The following is a 15,781-nucleotide window of genomic DNA, read 5'->3' on the forward strand; positions in this document are numbered from 1 at the left end:
ATTTTTATCATAGGTACACTTCAACTGTAAGAGACGGAATCTAAAACAAAAATCCAGAAAATCACATTGTATGATTTTTTAAGTAATTAATTTGCATTTTATTGCATGACATAAGTATTTGATCACCTACCAACCAGTAAGAATTCCGGCTCTCACAGACCTGTTCGCTTTTTCTTTAAGAAGCCCTCCTGTTCTCCACTCATTACCTGTATTAACTGCACCTGTTTGAACTCGTTACCTGTATAAAAGACACCTGTCCACACACTCAATCAAACAGACTCCAACCTATCCACAATGGCCAAGACCAGAGAGCTGTGTAAGGACATCAGGGATAAAATTGTAGACCTGCACAAGGCTGGGATGGGCTACAGGACAATAGGCAAGCAGCTTGGTGAGAAGGCAACAACTGTTGGCGCAATTATTAGAAAATGGAAGAAGTTCAAGATGACGGTCAATCACCCTCAGTCTGGGGCTCCATGCAATATCTCACCCCATGGGGCATCAATGATCATGAGGAAGGATCAGCCCAGAACTACACGGCAGGACCTGGTCAATGACCTGAAGAGAGCTGGGACCACAGTCTCAAAGAAAACCATTAGTAACACACTACGCCGTCATGGATTAAAATCCTGCAGCGCACGCAAGGTCCCCCTGCTCAAGCCAGCGCATGTCCAGGCCCGTCTGAAGTTTGCCAATGACCATCTGGATGATCAAGAGGATGAATGGGAGAAGGTCATGTGGTCTGATGAGACAAAAATAGAGCTTTTTGGTCTAAACTCCACTCGCCGTGTTTGGAGGAAGAAGAAGGATGAGTACAACCCCAAGAACACCATCCCAACCGTGAAGCATGGAGGTGGAAACATCATTCTTTGGGGATGCTTTTCTGCAAAGGGGACAGGACAACTGCACCGTATTGAGGGGAGGATGGATGGGGCCATGTATCGCGAGATCTTTCCCTCAGTAAGAGCATTGAAGATGGGTCGTGGCTGGGTCTTCCAGCATGACAACGACCCGAAACACACAGCTAGGGCAACTAAGGAGTGGCTCCGTAAGAAGCATCTCAAGGTCCTAGAGTGGCCTAGCCAGTCTCCAGACCTGAACCCAATAGAAAATCTTTGGAGGGAGCTGAAAGTCTGTATTGCCCAGCGACAGCCCCGAAACCTGAAGGATCTGGAGAAGGTCTGTATGGAGGAGTGGGCCAAAATCCCTGCTGCAGTGTGTGCAAACCTGGTCAAGACCTACAGGAAACGTATGATCTCTGTAATTGCAAACAAAGGTTTCTGTACCAAATATTAAGTTCTGCTTTTCTGATGTATCAAATACTTATGTCATGCAATAAAATGCAAATTAATTACTTAAAAATCATACAATGTGAGTTTCTGGATTTTTAGATTCCGTCTCTCACAGTTGAAGTGTACCTATGATAAAAATTACAGACCTCTACATGCTTTGTAAGTAGGAAAACCTGCAAAATCGGCAGTGTATCAAATACTTGTTCTCCCCACTGTGTGTATATATATATATATATAAATAAAACAAATGAAAATAAAAAATATACTCTAAAAATAAAAAATATCATAAATAGTCCCACTGGCTATCATAAAGGTGAATGCACCGATTTGTAAGTCGCTCTGGATAAGAGCGTCTGCTAAATGACGTAAATGTAAATGAATTTTTCTTGTAGGCGGAACGCACCGGAGTAGGATTCTATTGCATTGACAGGCACGACTCAGCCCGTATTCCAGCATGACAATGACCCAAAACACACGGCCAAGGCAACAAAGGAGTGGCTCAAGAAGAAGCACATTAAGGTCCTGGAGTGGCCTAGCCAGTCTCCAGACCTTAATCCCATAAAAAATCTGTGGAGGGAGCTGAAGGTTTGAGTTGCCAAATGTCAGCCTCGAAACATTAATGACTTGGAGAAGATCTGCAAAGAGGAGTGGAACAAAATCCCTCCTGAGATGTGTGCAAACCTGGTGGCCAACTACAAGAAACGTCTGACCTCTGTGATTGCCAACAAGGGTTTTGCCACCAAGTACTAAGTCATGTTTTGCAGAGGGTTCAAATACTTATTTCCCTCATTAAAATGCAAATCAATTTATAACATTTTTGAAATATGTTTTTCTGGATTTTGTTGTTGTTATTCTGTCTCTCAATGTTCAAATAAACCTACCATTAAAATTATAGACTGATCATTTCTTTGTCGGTGGGCAAATGTACAAAATCAGCAGGGGATCAAATACTTTTTTCCCCTCACTGTAACTTTATTTTGTAAAGTGGTTTCTTGCATCAAACAACACATTTTCAGTCACCTCCTTGTCTGAAGGACAAGTGGATAAACAGGTTAATGTCAAGCCCTGCATATTTCTTCCAAAAGTCTTACGGAATGTAGGCCTACAATGAACAGCACACATTGGCTGCTACTGTAGGCTGAAGGATAGAACAGCTATTTCCATGTTAAAATGTTATGAGATGCATTTTCTCCATTCTTTTTTATGTTAGGCCACTCTGATAGGCCTACATTATGACCACAGTAGCCTACTTGGCCACTGTTATAACTGTACCTTAAAGCGGGTACAGCATCAGTGTTCACAATAAACGCGCGCCAGAAGTTGCACAGAATTTTCACAACATTCAAGTTTGTGTTCAGCAGACCTGAAATCTGCTCAGTGCCCAAAATGTTTTGAGGGAACATTGCTTCTATCTATAGCAAATTTTTAAAGTGCACTTTCTTGTTTATTAGTGGCTATGTACTTGGATATTGGGACCTGGTTCCTATATTTGACTTTCACTGAGGTACTAAGTCCAGTGTGTGTCTATAAAAGCAGTGTTTCTGCAGAGCCGTGGAAGGACTGCAGCCTTCCCATCAGTATTCAGTGTAGGCTTTCCAAAGCCTTTGATTTCATGATGGACTCTGGTTGTTCAATGCGTAATGCAACACTGGCAAATCTCAGAGGACACCCAGTCAAAGGTCTTTCAAACTATTTTTGACTGCGAGCTAGCAGAAAGTATCTTTGGCAAACCCAACCTGTACCATTCTCTGTCAACATCTTTACAAAAACTTCTGCTCAGTCTAATGTGCTGAAAAATGCAACAGGCACTTCATGGAGAAGCCATCTTTGGAATGCAAATCCATGTCAATGCTGAGGTCTTACCACTTCAATTCAATTAACAAGAAAGCAGGTGACCGCCATACTCAACTAAGTGAGTTATGACATGCTGCTGACACACAGGGACCAAGACATCATGATGGCGCTGTAATAATTATTCTGTCTTTGTCAAATTCAGAACAGGAGGCCATATTTGAGCTGTGAGTACTGATGATCTGATGACTGGACTGGGCATATAGACACTGAAGTCAGGACTATAAGACTTCGTTAGGAAGCCACATTGCTTCGTCAACTTGCTTAACAGTGAGTCACTTGTTACCAACGACAGGTCTAACATGGAGAAATCAGTAGGAATGGTAGAATAACCTGAAGGAGCGGAAGTGTGTGCTATTGACAGCTTGATCACCATGGTGATGTTCAGGCGGAGTTAGTCTAGTTTGAGGAGTGTGTTATTGCTCTGAGGAACCAGAAGGCAGGCAGCTCTCTCCCTGTTCAGTCCAGTCTAGTCCGGCTGGCCTACCGCTACTGGTGACTGACAAGGCTGAGGCTGACACCCACAATGCATCACCTGGCCTTGCATCGCCTTTGATGTATAATGCATGAATAGGCAGCTCTCCGAACACAGGGTGTGATATGGGGGCGGTGGGGTGGTATTCACAGACAAGCTCGTTCCCTTCTCCATATCCAGCCCCCCACCCCCCACCCCCCATACTACCAAAAGCAATACCAACTGAATGCTAAACAAACCTGTCTCGTGAATAATTGAGGACCTCGGCCGGAGCAGGCTCTGATTAGCATACGGGCCTTATGGACCCAATCTGCACAGCAGCGACAGGACAGACAGCCTTCCCTGTTCCCGGGCTTCTCATATGCACAGAAGGGTTTCATTTCTATTTCACAGACTCCTCTCACTCCTGGTCCACTAACACAGCGAGAGGAGTCCTAGTGAGACCAGCTCCATCATTCATTACAATGCACATTGTTGTCTGCTGCAGGCCAAGCACCGTGAGGGACACTTGATGATCTGAGTCACCAGGAATCTGATCATCACCAATGGCTTCATCATCTCATTACTGCTAAAGTGCTGCTGCTAAATTACTTATTAATCAGCAAAGCAACTAAGGGGAGGGAAGGCCTTTCAACAAACACATTCTAGGGCAGATAAGTAAAATCAATGAATGGTCATATGTGCATGAACAGTTGAAGATTTTGAAGGTATATGTGTGTGCATTCTTGACGGTCATCTCCAGAAGTCCCACATAATCAATACCAGACAAAAACTCTGTCTCCACGCCAGCCATCATGAATATACAATTATAACATGTAATGAGTGCTTGCAGAAGAGAGCAGGAATACATAAAGATGCTGCTGTCCCCCGGCTCCCTCTCCTCAGGTCCCTCTGGCTGGCCCTGGCCCCTGGGCAGTAATCCCTGGACCCCCACGGACCCCATCCACTCCCCCTGCTCTCATTAGTGCAGTGCTGGGGCCCTGCAGGCCTGGGGAGCTCCCCCCTTCTCCCCCTCTCTGCTGCTGGGGTAATGAGCACATAATCCGCCTGGCTCCCTGGCAGCAGCTCACCAGAGGGGCATGTGGGCTTATGGCTATGGTGTGTGTGGGGGTGGGATGTGGTGGGGGTGGTGGATGGTGGGGGTAAGGGCACAGTGGGGTGTTTCAGTCTGAATGGCCTGGGTATCAGAGGATGCTTCTGCTCACACATCTGATGACCCTATGTCTCAGATCACCTGATCTAGCATGGCTACTTCCTCTTCTAGTTAACATGACCACTGTAAAATACTCTGTTGCCAGAAGAGATTTAGCTGAAGGGCAAGAAAATATAAAAGAGAAAGGAGACAGTGACTTGAAATGGGAACAAGCAAACTGTCCACTACAAAATCTAAAGTTAGGCAATTTAAATAAGTAAAATATTCTCCTTCAAAATCAGCTAAATCCTACATGTCTGAATGTCAAAGTCCTGGTCCTCATTCATTATAAGTCTCTCTCTATCAACCTTCCTGGTTCAATGTAGACATTCAATAAATATGAAGGTCGCACAGACATACATTTATATTTAAGTCATTTAGCAGACGCTCTTATCCAGAGCGACTTACAAATTGGTGTAGAGAAACATTGGTAGGTTTTCTTTTATGTGAATCTTGAGTTCAGCCAAGGTAGGGCAGCATGGAACCAGGTAGGGCAGCATGGAACCAGGTAGGGCAGCATGGAACCAAGCCAAAGACCTCAGTGTCCACGTCAGTTTTCAATAGCTCCTTTCATTTCCTCCTAATTCAATTGCGATTACTCTGCTTCTTATTCAGATTTTTTTGCTGCCCTAAAATGCAGGCCCATGCATTTCATAATGTCATATATTAAGTAAATAAAATAAAATCCATTGGCATAAACAAAACAGGGCACAGCGAGCCCTGTGTCCCACAGACAAACGAGCCATACTCAGAGAGTCACTGACAGGTCAGCACTGTAATAAAATATATTTAATTGGCTTCCAATTGAGAGTGAAGTCAGCCACAGAGAAGCTCTGGATTCCCCAGGGCAAGGCCAACACTGCTCCCACTGACAACAGCTTCCCATTGACGCCACTCAATGAAAACTTTGTCAAGTGCATCATTGTGTTTATGCAATCCGACAAACACACCACAAACTAAACAGACCCGTCTAGCCGGAATCACTGAGGTCACAGGCTGAGTCTGTGATTATTTAACCACAGCGTGGTGACCAAGGGTGGCTCTCTGAGCACAACTACAGATCACTTCCCTAACCCCAGATCACCCAGATATGACCTAAGTCACAATACGTTGCTCTACTTTCTCCCCACTTCATGGTATGGAATGACTGTCGTAATGATGTAGTAGTAGAGGGTGCTGGGAGCCGTTACTAGACACAGTGAGTGGCTAGATGGATGGTATGGTGTACTCATCACTAGGTGTCCTGGGGTGGGATGCAGGAGTGGCTGGATGGATGGTATGGTGTACTCACTAGATGTCCTGGGGTGGGGGAGCGGGGGTCTTTGAGTACGGCAGCTCCAGGGACATCCAGTAGAGGCCATTTCATCTGCAGGTACTGTGGGGTGAAGAATGAGTAACATGAAACACACACGTCTGGACACTGAAATAATACAAAATGGACATGGGGGGGGCAGTATTATGCCTCAGATAAATTTAAATTAAAAGAGTGAAAAGGAATGTATTTCTTATACAATAATACCAAATCCGCTTGGTTCACACTCAGTTACCACTCACATAATTTTACACCATATGCCATTATCTAACTTGCTATAATGTGTTTAGACTAACTCGCTAATACTTGCTGAAACTGAATTGCATGAAATATGGTTGAGCTATTCCAGAGCAGACCATGTCATAAATGGTGTAGGAGCCAGCAGAGAGCCATAACTGACAGACACCTGTATGAGACTCATATGCTGTTGGAGTCAGACACGGGCTTTTGGCAGCGGGGGGGGAGTGAACACAGCAGACTGGAGGGGGACTGTGAAATCACCGTTTGTCAGGGAAAACCAAGAGTCCAGCTGTGGTCGCCCATCGACTAGCGGGTGGGAAGGGACAGCTGGAAGGAAGCTCCATCAGAAGGGGAGGGAAAGGCAGGGGTGGGGTCTCAGCACTAAGCCTATGGCATCCTGGTGAATTATTTTGGCCTTTTGACCCAAACCAAACTAATCCACTTTCACTGTTAGCAGTTTTCATCTTGTTATCATAGATGTTATCATTATCTGGAGCATTAGTGTTTTCCTTTCCACAGAGTTTTTAACACAATTGTTATTTTATGGCAGCCCAACCCATGCGTCCTCGCTATGGAACAGGATCATGTATACAGGAGTTGTTTTATCTCCTGAAAGCAACATGTTTCAAATATATTTTCCCTATCAGTCTTGGTGCTGTGTGGAGCTGGTGCTCTGTTCGATGCAGAGCGCCGCCATCTGATTTGTGAATCAGTTTAAATACCGGATACAGCAGATTATCATGCATGTGGATTTTCTCCATGGTATCCAACGACTTCAAATTAATTAAAAGGGTTTTCATTTCAGCTTATGCTGCATTTGTGCATGCACACAGATATGTGGTATCATAGTTCATCTGAATTTCCTTTTGGGCATATAATATCAACATGATTCCAACACCTCTGCATGTGTCAGTTGTAATGTAACAGCATTGCTGTTTAGTAATGTATCCACTAGTTGCTAGTTGTTTAGCACATTACTCAGTAGTGTAATTTATGTTGAGTATGACACTCCCCAAAATGGCTAGATCAGAAGCAGGCTATATAGAGAGAAAATGATGGATGATGTGGACCTCAGAGTCCCCGTAACCAACCTGATCCACCTGGGCTTGGGTCTTATCAGTCGACCTTTGACTGTTTCACTGTAATGATCTGAAGGTTTTAAGACCATTTTAACAGCTCAGCTGATTCAGGGGCTAGTGCACTTAAACATGCTCTCTCTCTTGCTCTCTCACACATCATATTTGACTCATACCCTCACTGTGTCCTGCTGTTTTACTTCTAAAATCCACATTCCAGAATCAAACAAATGAAATAGTATTTTGCATGGGAAAAAGTCATATTGTACAATAAGACGTGGCACGTTTCCTCACGTTACATAAACCAAGGCTGTGCACTTTCATTCATGAATTATACTGTTGCACAAAGTTATGTATATATGGTGGGGAAAACTCACTGCATGCATATGAAAGAAGACAAAAGCCTATTCAAGGCTTAAAAGAGTTGACAATCATCTGTGCAGGATTTTAAAGCTTCATTCATCACTCTGAGTTTGTAGGGAGGAAGGAAACTTGGATGACTGCGGGTTAAAAATGGAAAATACATTATAACAGCAGGGGGAAAGGGAGAGAGGGGAAAAAAACATTCAGGAGTGAGTTTGTCGGAGCAGGCAGAGGGTATTGTTTCCTGACAGCTGAGGTCCAATAGAGCACTGAGTGAGGGGGACCCTTATTCCCATCTAAAAGGGGGGGAATTCTTGGAGTTGACATCAGCCCTTTTCATTTTCACCACACTGCTCAAGGCTGAATCGCAGGTTCCAACTAATGGGCCCAAGTCCATACAACTGTCAAAAGGCCCTTGCTTTTAGAGGCTGCTAGCTCCCCATTGAAAATGTATTCTGCGCTGTGCATACTGCCTAATGAATGCTGCTTTCTGGGGGAAAAACCAAAACAATACAGTTTTCACTGTCTAATCTATGTCATTCACAAGTCCCTCCACAAACGAAACAAGCCCCATTGTGAGCGTTTGGTCTACCCTGACCATGCCTACCCCCAGCTCCCCCACCCCCTCCTTCCCTTATTTGACAGCTTCTACCAGGACTGGGGAACATGCCCTGAGGCACTTTTACATTCAGAAGAGCGAGCCTCCTTTATATAATTGCCACTGTACTCTATGGAGCGGCTGGTTAGAGAAAAAAAACCTCAAACTACCATCTTCCACTACCCTCCCTGCAAATGTCTACTCTACCTTACACACCCTACCTCAGCAGTTCCTACCTCACTGTAGTCAACTACACACAACTAACAAGAGAGAGAGAGAGAGAGAGAGACAGAGAGACAGAGAGACAGAGAGACAGAGAGACAGAGAGACAGAGAGACAGAGAGACAGAGAGACAGAGAGACAGAGAGACAGAGAGACAGAGAGACAGAGAGACAGAGAGACAGACAGAGAGACAGAGAGACAGAGAGACAGAGAGACAGAGAGACAGAGAGAGAGAGACAGAGAGAGAGAGAGAGAGAGAGAGAGAACAGTACAGTGGGCTGTGGTAGGGGAGACACAAGGAGAGCAAGAGGGAGCAAAACAACTCAGGGATCAACTCAGGGGAGCCTCAGTTATTCAACTGCTTTTTATCAATCTTTCCTCACACACTCTTACACACACACACACACACACACACATATATATACCGTGCATTCGGAAAGTATTCAGACCCCTTGACTTTTTCCACTTTATTACATTACAGCCTTATTATAAAATTGATTAAATTGTTTTTCCCCCCCTCAATAATCTACACACAATACCCCATAAATAAAAAGAACTGAAATATTACATTTACATAAGTATTCAGACCCTTTACTATGTACTTTGTTGAAGCACCTTTGGCAGCGATTACAGCCTTGAGTCTTCTTGGGTATGACGCTACAAGCTTGGCACACCTGTTTTTGGGTAGTTTCTCCCATTCTTCTCTGCAGATACTCTCAAGCTCTGTCAGGTTGGATGGGGAGCACTGCTGCACAGCCATTTTAAGGTCTCTCCAGAGATGTTCGATCGGGTTCAAGTCTGGGCTCTGGCTGGGCAACTAGAGGACATTCAGAGACTTGTCCCAAAGCCACTCCTGCGTTGTCTTGGCTGTGTGCTTAGGGTTGTTGTCCTGTTGGAAGGTGAACCTTCGCCCCAGTCTGAGGTCCTGAGCACTCTAGAGCAGGTTTTCATCAAGGATCTCTCTGTACTTTGCTCCATTCATCTTTCCCTCGATCCTGACTAGTCTCCCAGTCCCTGCCGCTGAAAAACATCCCCACAGCATGATGCTGCCACCACCATGTTTCACCGTAGGGATGGTGCCAGGTTTCCAGATGTAACGCTTGGCATTCAGGCCAAAGAGTTCAATCTTGGTTTCATCAGACCAGAGAATCTTGTTTCTCATGGTCTGAGAGTCCTTTAGGTGCCTTTTGGCAAACTCCAAGCGGACTGTCATGTGCCTTTTACTGAGGAGTGGCTTCCATCTGGCCACTCTACCATAAAGGCCTGATTGGTGGAGTGCTGCAGAGATGGTCGTCCTTCTGGAAGATTCTCCCATCTCCACAGAGGAACTCTGGAGCTCTGTCAGAGTGACCATTGGGTTCTTGGTCACCTCCCTGACCAAGGCTCTTCTTCCCAGATTGCTCAGTTTGGCCGGGCGGCCAGCTCTAGGAAGAGTCTTGGTGGTTCCAAACTTCTTCCATTTAAGAATGATGGAGGCCACTGTGTTCTTGGGGACCTTCAATGCTGCAGACATTTTTTGGTACCCTTCCCCAGATCTGGGCCTCAATACAATCCTGTCTCTGAGCTCTACGGACAATTCCTTCGACCTCATGGCTTGGTTTTTGCTCTGACATGCACTTTCAACTGTGGGACCTTATATAGCCAGGTGTGTGCCTTTCCAAATCATGTCCAATCAAACAGGGTGCACCTAAGCTCAATTTCAAGTCTCATCGCTAACATTTCTAAAAACCTGTTTTCACTTTGTCATTCTGGGGTATTGTGTGTAGATTGAGGAGGGAAACATTTAATTTAATCAATTTTAGAATAAGGCTGTAACGTAACAAAATGTGGAAAAAGGGAAGGGGTCTGAATACTTTCCGAATGCACTGTATATTGACAAAAGATCAGTGTTCCTCATGAAGATCTTTTTTATTTATTTTTTTATTTTAAGGGGGTAGATCAGCTTAATATTGCAGATAGATTGTAACTTCCATCAATGTAATTGTCTGCATCACTTCCAATCCCCCATGTTTTTTATATATATACTCCCCTTTATTCCTTTTCAACCTCGCCATCCTTTCCCTACTTGGGGTAAATTAGTGAACAACAATGCCCTCTACTTCCAGCCTATATGTACTATCTACACCTTATGGACACAGTCAATTTTACAATAATTATATTTTATTTGTTTTTACTCCTGAACTTCTTCTACTCTCAACCTCTCCGATCATTTTCATGATGTATGTCCATCCGGTTTGCTTCTATACGCCATATCTTTCTAACTGTGCTCTTTCCCAAAAGCTCCCAACATACAACCTATATACTTATTATGGACACAGTATGCATCCATTATTAGTTATCTTGTTATTATTTGTTATTTGTTATTAGTCCCATCCTTCAACTCCATTCAATACCTCCCATCTATCTCTTAACACCATCCATATAGGATTTCTATTTGCCATATATATTTCAACCGTACTGTGATGTTTTACAACAGTTCTGAACCTTTCTATTCTCATTGCTTCTACAGATTGTGAATTAAAAATAAACATTTTTGCTAAAAGTATTATTATATTATTGATCGATTGACTATGACTTTTCAGATCACCCACTCTAAGTTCGGGGAGGAAGCCTCAAATCCAAATGGGAATGGTATGTTCTCTGCAAAATAACAGAACATTTAGGCCAGGGGTTGCTAAAATGACCAGAAATTCAGTTAAAAATGTGTTTCATTTAGAAAATTGGTTCACCAAGTATTCCCCCCCTCACCCAAAAAAAGAGACATGATCGTGTCTCAATGTAATCTAGGTATGAAATTATTCTTATTTTCTAAACAATCTATTTTTGGGCTAAGTTGTGGTCTATTTGCAGTGAACAAATTATTAGAATTATGTTCCTGCCCTCTGACCATCCGCTCCGACAAAAATCAGCCTGCGGCTTAATCTAGTGCGTACCCCTGATTTAGGCTAAGAATCAAGCCCCCCTATTCAATCAAAATCAAATCCAAATGGTGTTTTTGACTATAACACAGAAACCTGGTTAGGATACTTTATTAAATCCCCCCAAAATAAAAAGCTACTTAAAAACACAGAAAGGAAGGCACGGTAAATAGGAAGTTACTATTGAAAAGGAGGATCCCATGGCTGCAGTCTTATTGAATTGTCTGTAAAAGATTGAAACCACTGATAAACTAAAATCAGCAATTACATTTTACAGTAAACTTCAGGCAGTCCTGTAATGCTTTGCAGATGCCCTTAATTGCATTAGAAACAAACACAATTTGAGCAGGCCTATGGTTGGCCTCCATCGAGACGCTGGTTTCACTGTAGAGACTGCTCTAGTGAAGTGTCAGATAGAAAGCTGTGAGAGCTGTGCAAATAAAGTCAACTTCCTCAAATATCTGATCCATTTCCATGCCTCTCTAATTGTCTTCCAGCCTCCCTCTGCCTCCAGAACTCAAAATAGACATCAGTAGAATACTGTGGCACTTGTCAGGGACCCAGATGCAACAAAGGTGGCAAAGTCGCCACAAAAAAATTCCAAAAAGCCAAGATGAAGCCCTTTGGTTTTTCGAACAGAGAGAATACAGCATATGCTCTTGGGCATATTGACTGCCAGAGTTGGGTTCTAATTGTTACATTTCTCTCACAGAGCAGGGGGAACATAGCCAAGTGTCTTTGTCATCTCTGAAGTGTGTGGTGCCATACTGCTGGCCAGGCAACATCAGAGCATGGAGGAGTGGCGAGGCAGATGTCTGGACATTTGTTGTCAAAGTAAATCAGACACTCTGCCAGAGAGACAGAAAAAACATGCCAAACTTTTCCACCTACTATCTGCAGACTTTGGAGTGTTTTACAAATCCTTCTAAAAAAGTGTTATCAATCTGATGTCAATGGTATGACACGTCCTGAGGGTCTTTTGTTCTATAGTCCAACAAACTACAAAAATGTGTTTTTGGAGTGTCTACAGTGTCTATTTTAAAGAGCAATCTTGACTAAAAACCCTATTGTAGGCCCATTTTTTATGGTTACATTTAAGGTTACAAATGACTAACCAAATTACTATAAAATGTTAATACACTGTTCTAAGATTCCAATGGCAACAGATTAATTGACAGTGACACTCCAGCACAGACCTGCCCTAAAGCTGCCTTGCGCTGTGGCATCAAGCCCCCTCCCACCCCTCTCCTCTCCAAACAGCAGGGGCAGAGGAATGCTTCTAGGGATTGCTCCAGCAGATAATGTCAATCACCTACTGTGTGGAGAGCCTCTCCCCATGGTTTTCTTTTGCCCCCCAACAGAAAACAAATGGGCCACACAGCTTGCTGTTAGAGTGAGGTGTTAATGATCCTCTACCCATATGAATAGCAGCTCCACACATTGGCCCTGTCAAACCTTACACCATAGTCCCCCCGTTTCTCTCCGCTCATTTCACCTGCTTATGCGAGCCATTGACACCTCCACTTGATCTATGCATGACATACAATTATAAGCTTGCAGAGCAAAGACAATTGCTGTAAATAGTCCCACCTTGTCTCAGAGTTTGAATTAAGACCCATTGTTTGCAGACATTGCGGGCAATTACATAGACATAGGCAACTCCTGCCCTCATTGTGCTAATTAGTGGTTAATTGATGGGGAAACGACAAGCAGTTCTGCTGGTCAGCTTGGCTGCTACTGGGCACAGAAATAGCTGTTAGTGGGTCATTCCACCTCAAAAAGCACAAGAAAGAGCATTTTGACACCCACCATGTCAGATTGTTCTGAAATTGTTTCTGTTGTTAGACGCAGATAAGATTAGCAATCCTGCAACATTATTTTGTTGAAATATAATTTGATCTGAAAAATTAAGCTAATTGATTCATATAATATTCATTAAATATAATACCTAACATCCGATTTGGACCAAACATTTTTCTAACAATGAGTTAGACATGAGGAATCCATAGAAAGGGTCAAAGGCCACCCACAGACCCTCCACACCCCACCCCAACAACGAGTATATAGTATCAGTTCTCTATGTCTGACATGTAGTATGGTGATGTTTTTTCCCCCTGTTCAGAGAATTAGTAATTTAAATTAGGTTGATCTTACATCCTGATATTACCAAGTTCTGACCACTAGATGGTGCTGTTCTAGGTTATTTCTTTTTTGAAGAATCTCCACACCGCAATGTTAAAGGGATAGTTCACCCAAATTCCCAAATGACATCGGTTTCCATACCCTGTACGCAGTCTATGGACAAGGTATGACAGCAATCCATGCGTTGGTTTTGTTGTCCACTGTTTCAAATGCTAACTTTTTAGCATTTGTGGCACAAATCCAATTAAGGTCAATGGTACCTAAATTAAAATGTTGACGCTTCATGTCCAAATCCTCCTGAAGTATCTACAAATGTATTGTGTAACTCAATGATTGTACTTATAGAGGATTTGGATATGAAGCGCGGAATTGCCAATATAGGTACTATTGACTTGCTTTGGATTTGTGCCACAAATGTAAGCATTTGAGACAACGGCCAGTTAAACAAAACCAAAGCCTGGATTGCAGTCATACCTTGTCCATAGACTGCGTACATGGTATAGAAACCAATGTCATTTTGGAATTTGGGTGAAATATCCCTTTAACATTGAGGTGTGGGGGGATAGAACAATTAAATAAAATCACCTGGAACAGCACCATCTAGTGGTCAGAACCTGGTAATATAAGGATGAAGGATGGGACATAAACCTAACAACTCTGAACAGGGGAAAAAAACGTCACCAAATTCACTGGGAATACATTACATAGGATGAAGAAATAATACTCAGAGACCGATCTACACTGAACAAAAATATAAACGCAACATGTAAAGTGTTGGTACCATGTCATAAGCACAAAAGGCTTATTCCTCTCACAAATGTGTATACCTCCCTGTTAGTGAACATTTCTCCTTTGCCAAGATAATCCATCCACCTGACAGGTGTGGCATATCAAGAAGCTGATCAAACAGCATGATCATTACACAGGTGCACCTTACGCTGGGGACAATAAAAGGCCACTCTAAAATGTACAGTTTTGTCACACAACACAATGCCACAGATGATGTCTCAAGTTTTGAGGGAGCGTGCAATTGGCATGCTGACTGCAGGAATGTCCACCAGCGCTATTGGCAGAGAATTGAATGTTCTGAAACAAAGCTGAAAATGTCCCAGTTCTTCCATGGCCTGCATACTCACTATTGAGCATGTTTGGGATGCTCTGGATCGACGTGTATGACAGCGTGTTCCAGTTCCCGCAAATATCCAGCAACTTCACACAGCCATTGAAGAGGAGTGGGACAACGTTCCACAGGCCACAATCAACAGCCTGATCAACTCTATGCGAAGGAGATTATTCACATTGTATGGTCACACCAGATACTGACTGGTTTTCTGATCCACACCCCTACCTTTTTTAAATGTATCTGTGACCAACCGATGCATATCTTTATTCCCAGTCATGTGAAATCCATAGATTAGGGCCTAATGGATTTATTTCAATTGACTGATTTCCTTATTTGAACTGTAACTCAGTAAAATGTTTGAAATTTTGCATGTTACGTTTATATTTTTGTTCAGTATACATACTACTTGTCAGACATAGAGAACTGATACTGTATACTTCTTGTTAGGGTGGGATTGGTGTGGGTGTGGGGGCGACTGTTGGTGGCTTTTGATAATTTCTTTGGATTCCTCATGTCTTATTGTTATAAAAAAGTTTGGTTCAAATCAGATGTTAGGTACTATATTTATTGATAGTATAAAAGTAATCCTTCTACCCCCCAACCCCACAAAATATATATATAAAATAAATAATAATAAATAAAAACATTAAAAAAAAAAAAAAAAGTTAAGTGGTTGTCCCACTGGCTATCATAAAGGTGAATGCACCAATTTGTAAGTCACTCTGGATAAGAGCGTCTGCTAAATGACGTAAATGTAAATGTAAATATTGAATACTATATGAATCCTATAAATTTAAATTGCCAATTTGGGTGCAATCAATTAGCTTAATTTATCAGAGATAAAATTATATTTCAACAAAATAATGTGGCAGGAATGCTAATCTTATCTGTTTCTAATTACAGAAAATATTTCAGAAAATTCTGAGATGGTGGGTGTCATGGCTGGCTGAAATAACATGGAATGACCCTAGTGGAAA

General features: G+C 42.7%; 1 protein-coding gene across 3 annotated transcripts in view; it reads right to left on the minus strand.

Annotated features, from left to right (window-relative positions):
- The window catches only part of LOC121584851 (transcription factor 7-like 1-A), a 51,138-nt gene that overhangs the window by 15,905 nt on the left and 19,452 nt on the right, over positions 1 to 15,781 (minus strand). For all 3 annotated transcript variants that reach the window (XM_041901018.2, XM_041901017.2, XM_041901019.2), the window contains exon 4: positions 6,102 to 6,185. In XM_041901018.2, coding sequence (XP_041756952.1) covers positions 6,102 to 6,185 — 84 coding nt within the window. The remainder of the gene's footprint in view (positions 1 to 6,101; positions 6,186 to 15,781) is intronic.

Source organism: Coregonus clupeaformis, chromosome 16 (genome assembly GCF_020615455.1).
Source record: "Coregonus clupeaformis isolate EN_2021a chromosome 16, ASM2061545v1, whole genome shotgun sequence".
NCBI lineage: Eukaryota > Metazoa > Chordata > Actinopteri > Salmoniformes > Salmonidae > Coregonus > Coregonus clupeaformis.